The sequence below is a fragment of the Mustelus asterias genome, chromosome 19, assembly GCF_964213995.1.
Source record: "Mustelus asterias chromosome 19, sMusAst1.hap1.1, whole genome shotgun sequence".
In the NCBI taxonomy this organism is placed as follows: Eukaryota; Metazoa; Chordata; class Chondrichthyes; order Carcharhiniformes; family Triakidae; genus Mustelus; species Mustelus asterias.
The window spans coordinates 31,657,489-31,678,102 of NC_135819.1; the positions used below are offsets into that span (position 1 = coordinate 31,657,489).

The window sequence follows — 20,614 nt, forward strand, 5'->3', positions numbered from 1 at the left end:
TGATCAATAACCTACTGACCATTCGGATCATTGCGACTTATTTCCCGCCTTTCCTTCTTGTAGTCAATCAGAAGCGTCCTTTCAAACTGGAACGCGTCATCATCGCGCGACCAACTAACCGCCGCTCCAGCCGGCCGGAAGTGGCGAACAACCCTTTCTCAGCCAATGGGAGCGCAGCGCGGGTAACGGGGGCGGTGCCAGCGGCCGGCCTGAAAGGCGGAAGGCGGCGGGCGGTCGCTCAGTGATTCTGCGCGGGGAGCCGGCGGTTGCTCAGTGAGTTTGCGCGGGGAGCCGGCGGTTGCTCAGTGAGTTTGCGCGGGGAGCCGGCGGTCTTTTGTTTGTGCGCAGGCGCCAGTCCCTCAGCGGCAGGCTGTGGAGTGTCGGTGGTTGGTTGGTAAGTGGGCTCCGGGGAAAGCCTGTGCCCCGAGAGCGGATACCCCCAGATTGGGGCCGCTGCTTTCACCCACACGTCTTTATAGCGCTGTGGTTAACCGGGTACGCGAGGGAGCGGTGTCCTGAAGCGTGTCTGGGCTCGGCTCGCTGGTTGGCAGCTCCTGCATTGCAGCCCTGACTCTCCCGGGCCTGCTTCCCAACTGGTGACCCAGAGCTACAGCTGGTATGTTACACACAGCCTTTGTGTTAATCTACATAGTCAACCTCCCCAACTGCGTTATAAGTGTTAGTTAGACCAAAGGTTCATTAAATCAATTGACAGCGGCTTTGTTCAAATTTTAAATAACTTAAGGAAGATAAAGTTAATGAAGGGAAATCATAAGACCATAAGACCATAAGACATAGGAGCGGAAGTAAGGCCATTCGGCCCATCGAGTCCACTCCACCATTCAATCATGGCTGATTTCAACTCCATTTACCCGCTCTCTCCCCATAGCCCTTAATTCCTCGAGAAATCAAGAATTTATCAATTTCTGTCTTGAAGACGCTCAACGTCTCGGCCTCCACAGCCCTCTGTGGCAATGAATTCCACAGACCCACCACTCTCTGGCTGAAGAAATTTCTCCTCATCTCTGTTCTAAAGTGACTCCCTTTTATTCTAAGGCTGTGCCCCCGCGTCCTAGTCTCCCCTGTTAATGGAAACAACTTCCCTACGTCCATCCTATCTAAGCCGTTCATTATCTTGTAAGTTTCTATCAGATCTCCCCTCAACCTCCTAAACTCCAATGAATATAATCCCACGATCCTCAGACGTTCATCGTATGTCAGGCCTACCATTCCTGGGATCATCCGTGTGAATCTCCGCTGGACCCGCTCCAGTGCCAGTATGTCCTTCCTGAGGTGTGGGGCCCAAAATTGCTCACAGTACTCCAAATGGGGCCTAACCAGTGCTTTATAAAGCCTCAGAAGTACATCCCTGCTTTTGTATTCCAAGCCTCTTGAGATAAATGACAACATTACATTTGCTTTCTTAATTACGGACTCAACCTGCAAGTTTACCTTTAGAGAATCCTGGACTAGGACTCCCAAGTCCCTTTGCACTTTAGCATTATGAATTTTGTCACCGTTTAGAAAATAGTCCATGCCTCTATTCTTTTTTCCAAAGTGTACGACCTCGCACTTGCCCACGTTGAATTTCATCAGCCACTTCTTGGACCACTCTCCTAAACTGTCTAAATCTTTCTGCAGCCTCCCCATCATAGATGAGTTTGGTGTTGAAGCCATGACTGCTGTTGGTGGAATTATAAAAATCAGGATAAGATTCCTGGATGTGTGGGGCTCAAAGGTTATAATGGTAGGGTTTTTTTGGTACACTGCGTTCATGGATGTTTTCTCATTAATTTTAATATCTGGAAGTATTTCAAGAGCTATTACAAACTGATAATTTTGTAATAGCTCATATTTCTATGAGCTATTACAAACTGATAATTTAAAAACAAATTGTGTTGTCCCTGATGTTCCAAAATGCTTATTAAAAACAACACAATATAATTTTGTAGCCACACTTTGCAAGGTTTCCAACATAACAATGTAATTGTGGTTGAGGACCGTCTATATAAAATCATTCACCTTTAGGCCGGAGCACCTGGAGGACGCAAACATGGGGAAAATCTGCAAACTCCACAAAGACAGTGACCCAAGTTGGGCATTAAACCTGGGTCCCTGGTGCTGTGAGGCAGCAGTGCTAACCACTGTGCTGCCCCTATTATATATTACTCGGGGCACCAGAGATCTTTAAGAGGGGAGATTAGACCTTGCCAACTAAACAATGGGTTCGCTGTGTAAGGTGTAAGAAAATTTGTAATGCTTGTGGCCCTATGCTATTTTGTGAATTCTGATTAAATAATATTGCACCAGCATGCAGTGAAAGAAACATGCTATTGGGCCAAGTTAATCTGTTGTGACGTCCCCATGTACTGCACAGCTTCCTCCTTGCAACATCTAAGCTTTATGCGTCTCTTTCTGTTGTCCTGAGTTCCACTCGGTACATGTTTTTATTTCCCAATGGATATATTAATGCTGCTTTGTAATTATGGTGATTGTTGGATTCTAGTCTACGGCACAGAAACAGACCCTTTGACCATCAAATACTCATCTATACTATTCCCATTTACCAGCACTTGGACCATAATCTACTATGCCTTGGTGATTAAGTGCTTGTCAAGATGCTTCTTAAATGTTGCAAGAGTACCTGCCTCCTCCACCCTCTCAGGCAGTGTGTTCCATACTTCCACCACTCTCTGGTTTGGGTGGTGGTGGGGAGGGAATCCCTATGTCCTTTCTAAATCACTTGCATTAAATCTGTGCCCTGTGGCCTTCGACACCTGCCTTTTTTAAAGTGGGAAATGTGTTCTCTGCATCTGTCCTTTTCAACATTTCCATAATTTTAAAGACCACCTATCGGGTCACTTCCTAAAGTGTTCAGCCTTTTTGATAGCACTTATCTCTGTAAAATCAAAAAAAAATTGACTTGTGCAGTAAGTGTTTTGAAGTAAGTTGTTTAATCTTAATCTTAATTTTTTAAGTGTAGTATCTTAACTAAATCTAATTGAGAATCAATATTGGATCTCTAATGACAAGTTTGGCTTATGTTTTTAATTTGGAACTGATAATTTTAATAAGATCACTTGGCATTGATCAAAAAAAGGTACAGCACAGGAATAGGCCCTTTGGCCCTCCTCATATACAAATAATGAATATTGAGCTTCATCAGTATAAATGTATTGCAATATTTCTTTGAAATTTGTTAGATGCTTCCATTTGAAGTAGAACAGTAATCTAATGGCAGTACTTGTTCAAATAACTCCCAAAGCAGAGCAATGTAGTACTGCAGTGTCATGGGAAATGAAATGTTTAATGTGGATGAGACTGATATTTCATTCTAGTTTGAGAGCTGATCTGAATCCAGCATTTACTGGAAACTACGTTTGCCTCATGCCCTATAACCTTGAAGTTTAGTGTTGACTCTCTAGAACGCCTGAAATTATGGATCTGCAATGGAGGTCCTCAAATGCAGCAGGATAGTTTCTGTCCTTGAATAAACCAGCAGTTAAGGACACTTGACTCCCGTGGTCTTGAATCTTTGTGTTGTATTTTTTTCTTTATCAAATGGTGAATGTTAGTATATGGAGATAAAGTTTGCTATCACATTGTAATCATTTTCATCTTTGTTTTAGTGCAGATCCTGAGGATTGCATTGGAATCTGTTTACTGTTAGCTATTAAAAATATGTTGTCCCCACTTGACTGGATTGCCTATAGGTTTTTTTAACACTACATTAAAATAAGCAAGACATCATGGATCAGACTTGGGATGGACTGGAAGAAAATCAATCTTGTGAGGAGGCAAAATATCTCAGCCCTGGTCCCCTCAACAAAGGATATTTATTTGGGATGGATTCTGAGTCAGAATTTGAAATTCCTGAGACACCCAGGTACAGAAGTCGTGTCTTTTACAATATCACATTTTCAACCATCGCTGCAGAATGCAACATCTATACATTCCTTTGTGTCATATCATGAATATCTCACTTCCTCTTAATTTTTGTTTTAAGCCCTGTTTTTTCCAAGAAGAACAGTAAACCATATCAAGTGGAGACTGCAGTCCAGGATAGAGTTACTAATGAAGGGAGAAAGTCCAGATCTGTGAGTTGGCCTTTCATCTTGTACCATCAAACTTAACTCTGTGTCCCTCCTGAAGTTAACACTAGGACAAGTCGTGGTTTGATTCTACCGACTGGTGTTCACACTGCAACTTAGCCAATGCTGCTGACTCGCGTGCTTCACTCAGCAAACTTAAGAGGGATATTGTGTGATTATACAGCTCACCTGCATGTAAAAAGAGTGAAAAGTGAGATCGGGAGATAGTAACTTCACTGTCAAACAAAAGCATGTTCTGGAAATTGTGAATTTGTGATATATGGATGATATGAATTGACAATGAAAGCAATTAATTGCATCTTGACTGAACCGCACTTTCACAGGCTAGCAGAGTGACATGCCTGCTAAATTTAGATTGCACTTGGGCAAGCTGGGAATAGTTTGAATCTAATTTGAGACTCCTACATCTTGTTTGCAGACTAAGTAGTAAATGGTTGTCATGCGCCCCCACTGTATCTATCAGTGTATATATTGGTATATCAATGGGAAGAGGATAACCAAGGAAAGAGTAGGGGGCAATCTGTGGGTGGAGCCAGAGGACATTGCTAGACTGTTGAATGAATACTTCACATCTGTCCTCAAGAGAATGAGGACAATGGTATGGAATTCAGGCAGAGACTGTAGTTCTTGAGCAAATTGACATAGGAAAGGACGAGGTGTGTTGGCAGCCTTAAAAGTGGATACATTTCCAGGTCCAGATAAACTGTGCCCTAGGCTGCTGTGGGAGGCAAGGGAGGAGATTGCAGGGGCTCTGACCCAAATTTTCAATTCCTCTCTGGCCATGGGGGAGGTGCCAGATGACTGGAGAACAGCTAATCTGGTTCCACTATTTAAAGGTTGTAGAGATAAACCAGGGAACTACAGACCAGTGAGTCTCTCATAGGGAAACTATTAGAGAAACTTTTGAAGGAGAGCATCTATCTCCACTTGGAGAGGCAACACTTGATCAGGGAAAGTCCGCATAGCTTCATCAGAGGGAGGTCATGTCTAACAAATTTGATTGAATTTCTTGAGGTAACCAGCTGTGTAGATGAGGGTAGTGCAGTCAGTGTAGTTTATATGGATTTCAGCAAAGCCTTTGACAAGGCCCCACACAAGGTAAATTCACATGGGATATAGGGTAACTTGAAGTGGATTCAAAATGGCTCAGTTGTAGGTGGCAGAGGGTGATGATAGATGGCTGCTTTAATAACTGGAAGTCAATGGCGTACCATAGGGATCTCTGGGCCCCCTATTTGTCATTTATATAAATTACATTGACTATGTGGGGGGATAGGATTAGTAAGTTTGCGGATGACACAGATTGGACGGGTAGTTAACAAGTGAGGTGGTGTGTCTTGGGCTACAAAAAGATCTAGATGGAATGGGTGGATAATTGGCAGATGGAATTTAATCCTGAAAAGTGAGGTGATACACTTTGGAGGGAGTACTTTGACAAGAAAGGAACAGTAGGACACTAGGAGGTTCTGTGAAACAAAGGGACCTTGGTGTGTTTGTCTACAGATCTGAAGGTGGAAGGTCATGTTAATAGGAGGCATATGGGACGCTTGCCTTTCTCAATTGGGGTATAGATTACAAAAGCAGTGAAGTCATGTTGGAGTTTTATAGAACTTTGAGGCCACAGCTGGAGCACTGTGGTCACCACGTTATTGGAAGTCTGTGATTGCACTGGAGGGGGTGCAGAGGAGGTTTACCAGGATGCTGCCTGGGATGGAACATTTAGTTATGACGAGAGGTTGCTTAAAATTGAGTTGCTTTGTTGTTGGAGCAGAGAAGACTGAGGGGCCACCTGATCAAGGTGTACAAGATTGAGGGACATGGACAGAGTGGATAAGGAGCAGCTATTCCCCTTAGTTGAAGGGTCAGTCATGAGGGGCACTGGTTCTATGATCTGTGACTGCCAATGTGTTGGAGCAACTGACAACCAACCTATAGGGAAATGGGTGGCATAGCCCTGCTCTTTTTTCACTTTTTGTATTTGCCTGAAAGTTTTCAATCTGTTTTAAACAATTTTATATCTCATATATACGGGTGGATTGTAGGGAAGGAGTGAGGCACAGGAGGTCAATTAGGGGAACAATTGTAGGGAAGGGTGTTCCAAACCTGGAGTAGGTTAGAGGTGAGTGGAGAAGGGGGCCATAAAATTCTCAACCTTGTTTAAATTCCTTCAATTGTGAAGGGTCAGGAGCTGTAGGTCAACAAGGATGGATAAGTAGGCCTTGGTGCAGATCTGAATAAAGTGACATCATCTGTGGTGTAGCTTCTGCATCCCCCTCGAGTCTTTCCCTATTTATGCAGGGTGAATGACACAGCTTGGTTAGAGAGCATTAGAATAGGGGAATGTGGAGGCAACAAAGGGTCAGGGAGGTACAGTGGACAGGATAGTAGTGATACAATCGGGCATCTTTAATACACAAGATATAGGGTGGGGAGCTTGGATAGTCTGAATACTGAGGTGTTCTAGTTTTACCTGAGGTGATGACTGGGAGTGATGCAAAGGCTTGTGTCTTTGGTATTAATTTTAAACTGAAGGAAATTGGCAAACAGTTTAGCAGTGAAGTGGTGGGAGCTAGAACTCTCCTAGTACAAGAGTTGGAAGGGGAACAATTTCTGGAGGCAGTCTATCATGACTGGGTATTTAATGCTGCAACTAAGCAAGGGCTATTGAGCTGAATACTGAAGTCCTGTCTTGTGCCTCCCCTTCTGCATTTCAGCTTGTGGCCAGACCCAGCTTGTTTGGAACCTGTGGTAGTGCATACTCCTGGGTTTCCTCAAGTAGCCCATCTCCCTAACATATGAAAAGCTTTTTCTGGAAGCCAAAGAGCTTTTTTCATCTATTCCCTGTTGGCTGTGTCAAAGGCTCTAGAGATGGTGCAGGTAGGTTGTGAATGTTAAGCAGTTGGACTTAGAGGATTGTTTATTGGGCTATAGCAGGTAGAGAAACGTGATCGCAGAAGTTCAGTGAATTGCTGGAAGGTGGTTCTTAAGAATATGGCAATATGTTCAAGGACTTCAGGGAAAAAAAGGTTGGGGTGGTCATTTACAAAGTTTAAAGTTTATTTATTAGTGTCACAAGTAAGGCTTACATTAACACTGCAATGAAGTTAGTGAAATTCCCCTAGTCGCCACACTCCAGCGCTTTTTCGGGTCAATGCACCTAACCCACACACCTTTGGATTGTGGGAGGAAACTGGAGCACCCGGAGGAAACCCACGCAGACACAGGGAGAACGTGCAAACTCCACACACTGAGCTGAGCCGGGTATCGAACCCAGATCCCTGGCACTGTGAGGCAGCAGTGCTAACCACTGCTGCCCCAGTGCATCTTATTTATGCACACTGCTGCTTTGTGTATTGATGGTGGAGGGAGTGAATGTGGAAGGAAAGCCAGTTAAGTGGGTCTTTGTCCTGGATGGTTTCAAACTTCTAAGATCCAGATCTATTAATGGATTGCTAACTCATCTCTGCTCAACTCTAGTTAGTTTTAAGGGAGCAAAATTGAGCAAGTACCAGCGGATCACTATGGCAATCCTGAGAATATCTATATCAGCCCCATTCCTCCCTTCTCCCCATTTTCCTTAGTTCCCAAAAATTTGTCACTATACTTCCTAGGGTAGAGAATTCCAAAGATTCTCATCTGTTTCAAGAAATTTCCCCTCAATACAATCAGTTATTTGGGGCAATGATTACAGTCCTTGGTTCTCCAGCCAAAGGAAATGTCCTCTTGGTATTGACCTGACAAGATCACAATGTTTTTTCTTTCTAAAATATTGCCCAACTCTTCAATTTATCCTTGGTACTATCATCTTATCCAGAAATGAAACGCCTTCATTACACCTGCCTCAAAGGCAGTTGTATCCTTCCTTTTGTAAGGAGACCAAAACTACTCCAGGTGTTGTTTTTGCCCAAATCTACTTAATTGCAGGAAAAATTTCCTTGTACTCTTCTCGGTTGGTACAGTGCCTGGTACCAGCTCCTCTGTTCATTCCTGTCAGCAGCCATGGTGAAGTATTGGTCCTGGTATAGAGGCCACCAATTTCTTGGGAGTTGGCCCTCTTGTTAATGTTGAAGCAACTTTCCAGGTGGACAGAGTGCATGGGAGATCCTGTCTTGTGCCTCCCCTTCTGCACTTCAGCTTGTGGCCAGACCCAGCTTGCTTGGAACCTGTGGTAGTGCATACTCCTGGGTTTCCTCAAGTAGCCCATCTCCCTAACATATGAAAAGCTTTTTCTGGAAGCCAAAGAGCTTTTTTCATCTATTCCCTGTGCCCTGTCTATTGCATTGCTGGCCGGTAATTACCTTTTTGTGGATTTTTTTTTTGGTTTATATCCTATTCAGTCCAATAAAAGTCCAATTCAATGTCTCAGCAAGTGAGACATTCCCGATCCAAGCTGACAAGACAGGCCTCTCTCTTCCTTTCTTGCGTTTGATCTACATGATCCAAGCTGATTGGAGTAGGCGTTGCACCTTCTCCAAGGCTCAATCTCATTTGCATCTTAGCCAAAAGGCCGAATGCCACTTAAAATTTTTTTTTATGGATTTGCTTCATAAAAACATTCTGGAGGAAATTAGTCCTTTGATTGCAACTGCAGCAACTTTTGCCTTTGTTCTAACAAGCCTCCTGTTTGTGCATGCTTATTTGTTAATGCAAAGCTGCTAACATCTAGTCAAGCTATGATTGAATTTTGCTTTGTCATTAAAATGTTTTTAGATAAGAAAAAAGTCTCCGTCGTTTCCACTCACTATTGCTGGTTGGACATTATTTTGGTAAACCAGAGCATGCTATTTGATAGCCAAATCTGCATTTGTAAAATCCAAGTGGTTACAGCATATTTGATAGCATAGTATAATTGCAGTAGTTGTTTCTGTTTAGCTCTTTTCCTCCTCCCCCACCGCCCCCCCCCCCCCTCCCCCAACTTTCTCAATTTCTAAACATGGATTAAGCTTTTTCAGTAAATGAGATTATGCTCCAGTATCTAGTTGCTGAAATCTGTAAAAACCTTAATACAGAAGCTTCTCGAGACGAAGCTAATTGGATAATTGAGGTGCTAGCAACCGCTCGTCCCACAATACTTTGACAGTTCTGTCCATTTGAATTGGCCCAGAAGTATTTGTATTTTGCCACCAGTAAGTATAATTTCAAGCCCCTCGTGCTGCAGTGACGTTGCCACTTTACTTTATAACACATACGCGATCCCCTGTCACATTTGCATCTTTTTCTTTTTGCCACTGAGCCCTGTTGTATGACCACACTTTCCAGAAGATTGCTAATTAACTCTGCCACTACATCAGATCTGAAATGGCCTGTTCTCTCATTTGCTTTTCAACATTGTTCTAGAAAGTTTTCTGCTTTTCAGCATGTAAGAACTTTTTGATCTGCATAAGGGACTATATCATTGAGTCTGAATTTGCCATAACTGCTTTGAACCTGTGGCTTTTATCACACTTGGTCACTTGATTTGTAATTCATCTGCTAACATTCACTCCCTCCACCAATTCACAATAGCAGCAGTGTGTACCATCGATATGACGCACTGCAGGAACTCCCAAGGCCAAACATTTGGAAGGACAGGGCAGCAGAAGCATGGGAACACCACCTGGAAATTCCCCTTCAAGCCACGCACTTGGAAATATCGCTGTTCCTTCACTTGCTGGGTCAAAATCCTGGAACTCGCTTCTTAAAAGCACAGTGGGTGTACCTAAACCACATGGACTGCAGTGGTTCAAGAAGATGGCTCCCCACCCTATCAAGGGCAATAAATGCTGGCCTAGCCAGCAACGCCCACATCCCTTGAATGAATAAGGCCAAATCAGAGAATGTATATCTTGACGTTTGTGGGACTGAGGACTATGTGGGAGGAAGTGTTAGTGCATTAAGGTAGACAAATCCCCAGGGCCAGATGGTATCTATTCCAGATTACTGAGACAAGAGGAATTGCTGGGCCTCTAATAGAAATCTTTGTTTCCTTGTTGACCACAGGTGAGGTCCTAGAGGATTGGAAGGTAGCCACTGCTGTCTCGTTATTTAACAATGGCAACCCCACTAATTATAGGCAATGAACTTGATGTCAGTGTTGGTGAAATAGTTGAAGATTCTTATAGAAAGGATCTATACACATTTGGAATTGAATGGTCTTAATATTGACAGCATGGTTTTGTACAAGGAAGGCCATGTGTCTCTAATTTGAGTTTTTTTTTGAAGTGGGCAAAAATGATTGACAAGGGAAGGGCTGTAGATGTTGTCTACATGGACTTTAGTGAAGCATTTGACAAGGTCCCTCATGGCAGGCTGGTGCAAAATGTCAAATCAAGGGTGAACGAGCTAAATGGAAGTTTGTGGATGGTACTAAGATTGGCAGAGTTGCAAATAGTGATGCAGATTCAGAACACAGCAGGGTACAGGCTGGAGAAATGGTAGATGGAATTTAATCTGGACAAATGCGTGGTAATGCATTTTGATCCAATTCAGTTGGGAGTTATAAAATAAATGGCAAAACCGTCAGGAGCATAGACACATCTGGGAGTACAGGTCCACAGATCCTTAAAACTGGCAGCACAGTTGGAAAAAGTGGTGAAGAAAGCATATGGCATGTTTGCCTTCATTGTTGGGGCATTGAATATAAAAGTTGGCAAATTGTGTTACAGTTGCATAACATTGGTTAGATCATGTTTGGAATACCGTGTCCAATTCTGGTTGCCACATTCCCAGAAGAACGTGGAGGCTTTGGAGGGAGTACAGTAAAAGTTTACCAGGATGTTGCCTGGTATGGAGGGTATTTGCTATGAGGAGAGATTGAATAAACTGAGATTGTTCTCCCTGGAAAGATGGAGGCTGAGGGGCGACCTAATAGAAGTTTATAAAATTGAGGGGCATTGATAAGGTGAACAGTTGGAAGCTTTTTTCCAGGGCAGAAATGACTATTACAAGGGGACGCAAGTTCTATTTGTGGGGAAGTTTTTTAAAGAGGTGGTGAGGGCCTGGAATGCACTGCCAAGTGAGGTGGTTGAGGCAGACACATTAGTGATATTTAAGACTTATCTGGATAGACACATGAGCAGGCAGGGAATAGAGGGATACAGGTGGTTGGTCTAGATAGGACAATTTGATTGACACAGGCTTGGACTGAAGGGCCTTCTCCTATGCTATACTGTTCTTTGATTACTGATGGAAAGGGCTGTGATCATGGAGGGATTTGGAAATGAAGTTTGAGAATTAAGGTTCCTCCAGTGGGAGCTAATGTAGGACTACAAGCAGGGTTCATGGATAAAAAGTCTCTATGCAAGGTCATGGGCAGCAAAGTTTTGGTTTAGAGGATGGCACATGGAGGTTGATCACAAAGTATGATGAAATAGTCATACCTAGAGCTAACAAAGACTTGGCTGGTTTTAGCAGCATTCTGGAAATGGAAAAGGCATCACCATAACTAAGATTACCTATTTGGTTAGAAACTTGTGTCCAATGACATGAAGATTGCAAACAGTACTTTTTAATTCATTCATGGGACATGGGCATCACTGGCTGGCCAGCATTTATTGCCTGTTACCCTAGTTGAGAGCTGGATGTTGCCACTGTGGCAACAAGATGTCTGAAGGGCAACATGTAAAATACAGGCGGGGACTGAGGTGCATCCTTTAACAGCTAACTGTGGAAGAAGGAAGAGAAGCCAATGCAGGTGAATCTCTGGCTATGAATGGAACAGGCAGTACTATGATCTCTCCAGACTGAAGGAGAGTAGAGAAGAAAGGGAGAGTAATTTACCTTTGCAACTGTAACAAAGGTAAATGAGGACTTGGAATACTGGCAGCTATTTCTGTACCCTCTTGAAATAAGCTCCGTGCTCGGTTTGCTTTTATGACATTGACCCTTGTTACAACTTTGACTTGTGTACTCTTCTTCAGAAGACATGAAATGTTAACTGTTTCTCTCCTCAGCTGCTGCCAGACCTGTTGCGTATTCCTAGTATTTTTGGTACTGACAGTATTTTGCTTTTGTAGTAGTGTTTGATTTGTATACTTCTCGATCCTTCGCCCTGTACCCCATTTTAGATTTGTTTACCTTTCAGTTTGGTATGAAAAATGCCTCTATGGCAAGTCTGTTCATTTGCCATTCTGTTCTACAAAGTGTATTAATGTAAGCTTGTCAGTTGCTCATTGATTATCCCCTTCAATTTGGGAATTATTTGGATTCCAAAGTCTGAATCATTATTACGAAAAGCTATTTTGGGACTTCTCAAACTGGGGGTTGTGAATTCTGAATAGCGAATCAAGGCTATTGATAGCCTTTTAAATCCCATTTTTGAAATGTTTGGTACAGCCTAGTAGACACTGAGGCCTGATTCCTGCACTAAACGCACAGAAGTTGTGTATTTGTGCATGAGAAACTCTCCCACTGTTCTCTGCAAAGCCCCTCCTCACCCCGCCACCACCCTGCTCTCAGCTCCCACAGGTATGTTTAGCAATTTTGCAGCCTTTTTTAAAAATGGGATGGCGGTGCCCCCACATCCTGTTCTCCATTGCCACAGAAGGGCTATGGCAATTTTGCAGCCTTCAAATAGGGCAGCAGTGGAGTAAAAGTTTGGGATGCACTGAATTATAAGAACAAAAGAACTAGGAGCAGGAGTAGGCCATCTGGCCCCTCGAGCCTGCTCTGCCATTCAATAAGATCATGGCTGACCTTTTTGTGGACTCTGCTCCACTTACCCGCCTGCTCCCCATAACCCTTAATTCCTTTACTGTTCAAAAATCTATCTATCCTTGCCTTAAAAACATTCAATGAGGTAGCCTCAACTGCTTCACTGGGCAGGGAATTCCATAGATGCGCGCAACCCTTTGTGTGAAGATGTTCCTCCTCAACTCAGTCCTAAATCTGCTTCCCCTTATTTTGAGGCTATGCCCTCTAGTTTCACCTGCCAGTGGAAACAACTTCCTTGCTTCTATCTTATCTATTCCCTTCATAATCTTATGTTTCTATAAGATCTCACCTCATTCTTCTAAATTCCAATGAATATAGCCCCAGTCTACTCAGTCTCTCCTCATAAGCCAACCCCCTCAACTCTGGAATCAACCTAGTGAATGTCCTCTGTGCCCCCTCCAGTGCCAGTATATCCTTTCTCAAGTAAGGAGACCAAAACTGTACACAGTACTCCAGGTGTGGCCTCACCAGCACCTTATACAGCTGCAACATAACCTCACTGTTTTTAAACTCCATCCCTCTAGCAATGAAGGACAAAATTCCATTTGCCTTCTTAATCACCTGCAAACCAACCCCTTAGATTCCTGCACAAGGACACCCAGGTCCCTCTGCACAGCAAATTCCAGTTGAGAATTTCATAGAACATAGAACAGTACAGCACAGAACAGGCCCTTCGGCCCACGACGTTGTGCCGAGGTTTATCTGAAACCAAGATCAAGCTATCCCACTCCCTATCATCCTGGTGTGCTCCATGTGCCTATCCAGTAACCGCTTAAATGTTCCTAAAGTGTCTGACTCCACTATCACTGCAGGCAGTCCATTCCACACCCCAACCACTCTCTGCGTAAAGAACCTACCTCTGATATCCTTCCTATATCTCCCACCACGAACCCTATAGTTATACCTCCTTGTAATAGCTCCATCCACCCGAGGAAATAGTCTTTGAACGTTCACTCTATCTATCCCCTTCATCATTTTATAAACCTCTATTAAGTCTCCCCTCAGCCTCCTCCGCTCCAGAGATAACAGCCCTCGCTCCCTCAACCTTTCCTCATAAGACCTACCCTCCAAACCAGGCAGCATCCTGGTAAATCTCCTCTGCACTCTTTCCAGCGCTTCCACATCCTCCTTATAGTGAGGTGACCAGAACTGCACACAATATTCCAAATGTGGTCTCACCAAGGTCCTGTACAGTTGCAGCATAACCCCACGGCTCGTAAACTCCAACCCCCTGTTAATAAAAGCTAACACACTATAGGCCTTCTTCACAGCTCTATCCACTTGAGTGGCAACCTTTAGAGATCTGTGGATATGGACCCCAAGATCTCTCTGTTCCTCCACAGTCTTCAGAACCCTACCTTTGACCCTGTAATCCACATTTAAATTAGTCCTACCAAAATGAATCACCTCACATTTATCAGGGTTAAACTCCATTTGCCATTTTTCAGCCCAGCTTTGCATCCTATCTATGTCTCTTTGCAGCCTACAACAGCCCTCCACCTCATCCACTACTCCACCAATCTTGGTGTCATCAGCAAATTTACTGATCCACCCTTCAGCCCCCTCCTCTAAGTCATTAATAAAAATCACAAAGAGCAGAGGACCAAGCACTGATCCCTGTGGCACTCCGCTAGCAACCTGCCTCCAATCTGAAAATTTTCCATCCACCACCACCCTTTGTCTTCGATCAGACAGCCAGTTACCTATTCAATCGGCCAACTTTCCCTCTATCCCACACCTCCTTACTTTCATCGTAAGCTGACCATGGGGGACCTTATCAAAGGCCTTACTAAAATCCATATATATGACATCAACTGCCCTACCTTCATCAACACTTAGTTACCACCTCAAAAAATTCAATCAAATTTGTGAGGCACGCCTTGCCCTTCACGAATCCGTGCTGACTATCCCAGATTAATCCGCATCTTTCTAAATGGTCGTAAATCCCATCCCTAAGGACCTTTTCCATCAATTTACCAACCACCGAAGTAAGACTAACCGGCCTATAATTACCAGGGTCATTTCTATTCCCTTTCTTAAACAGAGGAACAACATTCGCCATTCTCCAGTCCTTTGGCACCATCCCCGTGGACAGTGAGGACCCAAAGGTCAAAGCCAAAGGCTCTGCAATCTCATCCCTTGCCTCCCAAAGAATGCTAGGATATATTTCATCAGGCCCAGGGGACTTATCGACCTTCAGTTTATTCAAAACTGCCAGGACATCCTCCCTCCGAACATCTATTTCCTCCAGCCTATTAGCTTGTAACACCTTCTCTTCCTCAAAAACATGGCCCCTCTCCTTGGTGAACACTGAAGAAAAGTATTCATTCATCACCTCGCCTATCTCTACTGACTCCATACACAAGTTCCCACTACTGTCCTTGACCGGCCCTAACCTCAGCCTGGTCATTCTTTTATTCCTCACATAAGAGTAAAAAGCCTTGGGGTTTTCCTTGATCCGACCCGCCAAGGACTTTTCATGTCCTCTCCTAAGCCCCTTTTTCAGCTCATTCCTTGCTAACTTGTAACCCTCAATCGAGCCATCTGAACCTTGTTTCCTCATCCCTACATAAGCTTCCCTCTTCCTTTTCACAAGACATGCAATAGATGTAATACATCTAGATTTCTTTTAAAAAAAGTACTACCTATAATCCAAGAAATAAGGATTAGCATGGATAGAGGATTGGTTAACTACAGAAAGCAAAGAGTGGGGGTAAATGGGTGTTTTTCTGGTTGCCCATCAGTGACTATAGAGATAGTCTAAATGAGTGGACTCATCTAACTATCTATATTCCTTTGCAGACTTTCAGTGTCTGCACACTTTGCTCTTCCTCCCATCTTAGTGTCATCTGCGAATTTTGACACACTACACTTGGTCCCCAACTCCAAATCATCTATGTAAACCATAAAGAATTGTGGCCCCCAACACTGATCCCTGAGGCACACCACTAGTCACTGATGTTTTCTTTCACTGGAGGAAACAGGATGGTCATTTAGGCTTTCCCTTGTGAATTCACATTGCTATTACTTTAAAAAAAAATCTAGATTCCAAAATATTAGGAACACAATCTAATTTTAGATTTGTGCAGGCTGGGACCTACAAAAGTAGTTGCACAAAGTGCAGTGGCAAAATAGTGACAGATTCCAACAATGCAAGCGCAGGATCTGTCAAACAGAATAACATGCCACATTTAGTATAGAAAAGGTAAGTATAATTCTGCATTTAAGTCCTTGAGGAAACTGCAATAGAAGCATGTGGACATCAGTCTGATGTACAGACCCCTATCTTGAATAGCTGCAAGAAAAATCTTCAGGGCCTTGTAACGCTGCAAAGGATTGAGGCTAATGACAGACAGCAATTTATTGAGTTCTATAACGCTACAGAAACTGGAACTCTGGCTTGCAACGCTGAGGGGATTAATAGCCAAAGTATTAAATGGTACTGCTAAGGCAAATATCTACTTTATGGTAAGGCATTGCAACGTCAGAAGTTTTAAATTATTTTTGATAGATGCCATGAAAATTAGCACTTTTTTTTTAATGGATATATTGAACATTTCTTGAGGTACCCTGAGCTGTGGGACTAAGTGTAGGCCAGACAGGATAGGGGTGACACCATCCCACACCCAAAGAGGGAGTGGGTCCCAGTAACACTTTTCCACATGGCTGCTTTTTAAGCATGCCTGGATGACAAAAAGTTAGAAGTTACATTCTGAAAGGATCAGGGCTGAGACTTTTTTATATTAACTATTTGGATTCTTTTCTCCTTGGAGAGACGAAGGATGAGAGGAGACCTAATAGAGGTATATAAGATGTTGAGAGGCATAGATCGGGTGGACTCTGAGGCTTTTTCCCAGGGTGGAAATGTCTGCTACGAGAGGACACAGGTTTAGGGTGCTGGGGGGTAGGTACAGGGGAGATGTTAGGGGTAAGTTTTTCACAGAGGGTGGTGGGCGAGTGGAATCGGCTGCCGTCAGTGGTGGTGGAGGCGAACTCAATAGGGTCTTTTAAGAGACTCCTGGATGAGTACATGGAGCTTAATAGGATAGAGGGTTATAGGTAGGTCGAGAAAGTAGGGATGTGTTCGGCACAACTTGTGGGCCAAAGGGCCTGTTTGTGCTGTAGTTTTTCTATGTTTCTAATCAAATTTATTGCCAATTTCCACATTTGTGGACAGCATCAAATTGGAGAACTGGAACATGCCCTGGAACAGTTTTTTTAAAAAAACAATGTAGGTAAACGTAGTATGCATTTTGGTAGGAAAGATGTGCCACATATCTATTTGAAAATGTCTAACTGGGGTAGTGGAAGAAATGCTGATTAATTGGCCACATAGAGCAGAGGTCCTTACAAATGGGAAATAATTAAGTGTGCTAGGGGTATGATTCCAGTTGGTGTTGCGACTGGGTGGGAAGGCTCCAGAATGGAACCTTGGCTCGTGGAGGAACAAAGTCACAAGACTGCAATTGGTTTTGACAAGAAAAAACATTTTATTAAACATGAAATGTTGGATTAGAATATACTCCTTCACTCCCATCTTCACAAATGTACCGATTTCAAGGATAACACCCCACCCTGGAACCAAATGGCAGATGCAGTTCAAATGTTTTCTTGTGGACTTGCCCTTGAATTCCTCCCCACCTCCCTTTCCTCCAATAGTTGTCACCTGTTTCCAAACTCCACTCTCAAACTGCAATGCTTTCCATCAGCTGTTTTCATCACCTCCAGATTTTCCAACTTTCTTTCCAAACAAAGCTTCTGCTCCACTTTTAACAAAAGTTCACCTCCAGGTCTTCCAACACCTTTCAGAATTACTTTTGAATGCTTTTACAAAAACGCTGAAATCCAGCCACCAATTGCCCCACAACTATTTCAGTTAGTGTCTCTCCATATCACAAACCGTAGTATAATTTCAGATATATTTCTGGCTTCTCACAAGCCAACTTCTCAGCCTTGTCTCTTGTCACTGAACGATTCGCTGTTCTAGTTCTTGTTCCTTAACTTCAGACAAATTGGAACCTTCTTTTCTGTAATTTCCTTAACTAGCTATTCTTGAAGTTTCTGGCATTAGCCTGGTTAACTATTACTCCGTGGTATGGCTTTTCTTATAGCAAAGTTGAGCTACTCACTCTCCAGCTTCCTTTCACTATGATTTCATGATGTGGAGATGCTGGCGTTGAACAGGGGTGGGCACAGTAAGAAGTCTCAACACCAGGTTAAAGTCCAACAGGTTTATTTGGTATCACAAGCCTTTCGATGCACTGCTCCAGGCCACTCATCTGATGAAGGCACAGCGCTCCAAGCTTGTGATGCCAAATAAACCTGTTGGTCTTGAAACTGGTGTTGTGGAACAACTTGTACTATGACTTCAGTTAAACATTCACAAAGTCTTCCTACCCTAGGTGCCTCTGGTTGCTAAGCAATATTTTTTCTTCTATAGGCTTGTTTACTTTTCACATCTGCATAGTAGACACAGTTTGCACTAAAGCCAAAACTCCCATACATACACCTTTGTTAATTTTACTTTTCTTGCACAAACTCTAAATTTAAACCCATTTAAATCTGTATCTTATTTCTAATAAACAATTCCTCCTGAGACTAGTTTGTGCATAACATTTGGTTTGATACAAAATCTATCAAAGATTGAACAGACGGGGATTGTTTTTATGGAAGAGATGAGTTGATTTGATGGCAGATTTTAAGATCAAAGTTTTATAAAGATCATTTGACAGGAGAGGTTAACATAAATCCAATAGGAACTTCAGGAGACATGTCTCCTAATTTAGAATTGTGACACTCGTGCACCTTGTATTTTTTTAAAATCATGTTCTCTGCAGTTCTAAGCAGGCCTCGGTTTCATTGTTTTAAATGGGGTTTTGCTTGTTTTTACTTGGGCACTTTCTGGGATTTTAAAAAAAAAATGACCCTGCATTGAGGGGGAAGAGTGACAAGTCAGTCAGGTGGTTCCTCCCCAGAAGAATCCAAGGAATCATTTTTAGTTTTGATGTAGAGTCAGAAGTGCTCTCTCTGTACAATATGGCTGTTTCTCTTGTTTTGTAATTGGTAAAAGTTATTGCTAATTTTTCTATACATGTTAACTGTATTCTTAAACTTCATTTGATAAAAGCTCCCTAGTGGATCAGTTGAATCAACCTGCTCACCCTAGCCAAATTCGGATTGCAAAACTTATCCAGGTGGACTTTATAAAACACTTTGGAGCTTCTGACCTGAATTATAACCGGATGTGGAACTTGCAAAGGAGCAATTGTGAAAAATGGCACAGGTGCTGAAACTGTCTGCAGGAAAGGATTGAAGGATATTGTTTGAAGATTCGGTGCTACATAAGCAATAGTGTGACCAGTTGGCCAAGTAGCTTGTTTCTGAGCTGCAAGTGCAATCCGGTTTCACAAATTCTCATCGCATTTGAACCAGACAGTTGAGTACAAGCTACACTCTAGACCCAAGTGTATCATCAAGGTTGACAGGCAAAGTAATTCCAAGGGTGTTTGGTTGAGCTAGTAAACCAAAGTTTTATCTCCCTCTGGATGTGTAAGACTACTTCACTATTTGAAGAGCTGGCAAATTCTCCCAGTGTACTGATCAGTATTTATCTCTCCACTATAATCTCTTCAAACCTGGTCACTTGTCTTATTGCTTTTCCCATACTCTGCCAAATTGCCCTGTTTCAGTGACCAGCAACTGCACTGCAAAGTGTTTTGATTTGGGTGAATTCTAGACGTGCATGAAGGTATAAATATCCAGGCTTTTGGCTCTGGGTTGGTAGTTTGATATCAAAGCTGGGTCAATAGTTATCTTAATTCCTATTCAAATTGATTAGTAATCAAGACCCTCTAGTCATTACTTGAGTGAACATATATTTTGGGACAAGTTTAGTAGTACTTCAAAAGATTCTCTGAACTCACCTGATGCTCAATGCCATCTTTAGTAAATGCAGATCTACCTGGCAATCTGCCTGCCATGTTGGGAGGAAAGCTAACCCACCCTGCACTGGCAGCTGTACTTTGCCAATAGATAGAGTGAACGTTCAAAGACTATTTCCTCGGGTGGATGGAGCTATTACAAGGGGGCATAACTATAGGGTTCATGGTGGGAGATATAGGAAGGATATCAGAGGTAGGTTCTTTACGCAGAGAGTGGTTGGGGGTGTGGAATGGACTGCCTGCAGTGATAGTGGAGTCAGACACTTTAGGAACATTTAAGCGGTTACTGGATAGGCACATGGAGCACACCAGGATGATAGGGAGTGGGATAGCTTGATCTTGGTTTCAGATAAAGCTCGGCACAACATCGTGGGCCGAAGGGCCTGTACTGTTCTATGTTCTATTCATGTGCTACACTCTATTTTGGAGACACCCGTTTGATAACATTTCTCTAACTACTGTTTTCTTCTGGACCGGGATTCATTCAAGGTTAAATACCATGGTGGGCAACTTTTCCTTTCATGTCACCTGTTGCTCACCCCACTTTGGTTTTGACATTTCCCTTCATATTAAATTCACCAGTTCTTGGCTTCAGCACTAGATGGAGCTCCACTACCATTAGCAGGATTGAGTGTCCACCCTGCATCATACATAGGACAGCAATCTTTACCTTCACTCCTGTGTGGTATATACACAGGATGAGGAAAGGTGCATGCCTTGCTGGCTGATTTGGATTATAAATGTGACCTTTTTAAAACTGCAATATATTAAGTAATATCTTCTGGAAGGTCACTGACCTTGCTTTAACTGAAGTTAAGGAATTGGCTCTTGTAAGTTTGCAGTGTCACTTGTTGTAATAGGGGTTGCCAT

At 43.0% G+C, this 20,614-nt stretch overlaps 1 protein-coding gene across 11 annotated transcripts in view; it reads left to right on the forward strand.

Annotated features, from left to right (window-relative positions):
- The first annotated feature begins 347 nt into the window (after positions 1-347).
- The window catches only part of LOC144507861 (uncharacterized), a 40,729-nt gene continuing 20,462 nt past the window's right edge, over positions 348-20,614 (forward strand). For 2 of the 11 annotated variants that reach the window (XM_078235270.1, XM_078235271.1), the window contains exons 1-3: positions 348-394; positions 3,630-3,886; positions 4,007-4,097. In XM_078235270.1, coding sequence (XP_078091396.1) covers positions 3,750-3,886; positions 4,007-4,097 — 228 coding nt within the window. In that variant the 5' untranslated portion in view covers positions 348-394; positions 3,630-3,749. Of the gene's footprint in view, positions 617-1,641; positions 1,748-3,629; positions 3,887-4,006; positions 4,098-18,930; positions 19,239-20,614 lie in introns of those variants that run through there. The other 9 variants (XM_078235274.1, XM_078235277.1, XM_078235276.1 and 6 more) reach the window with 9 other exon arrangements.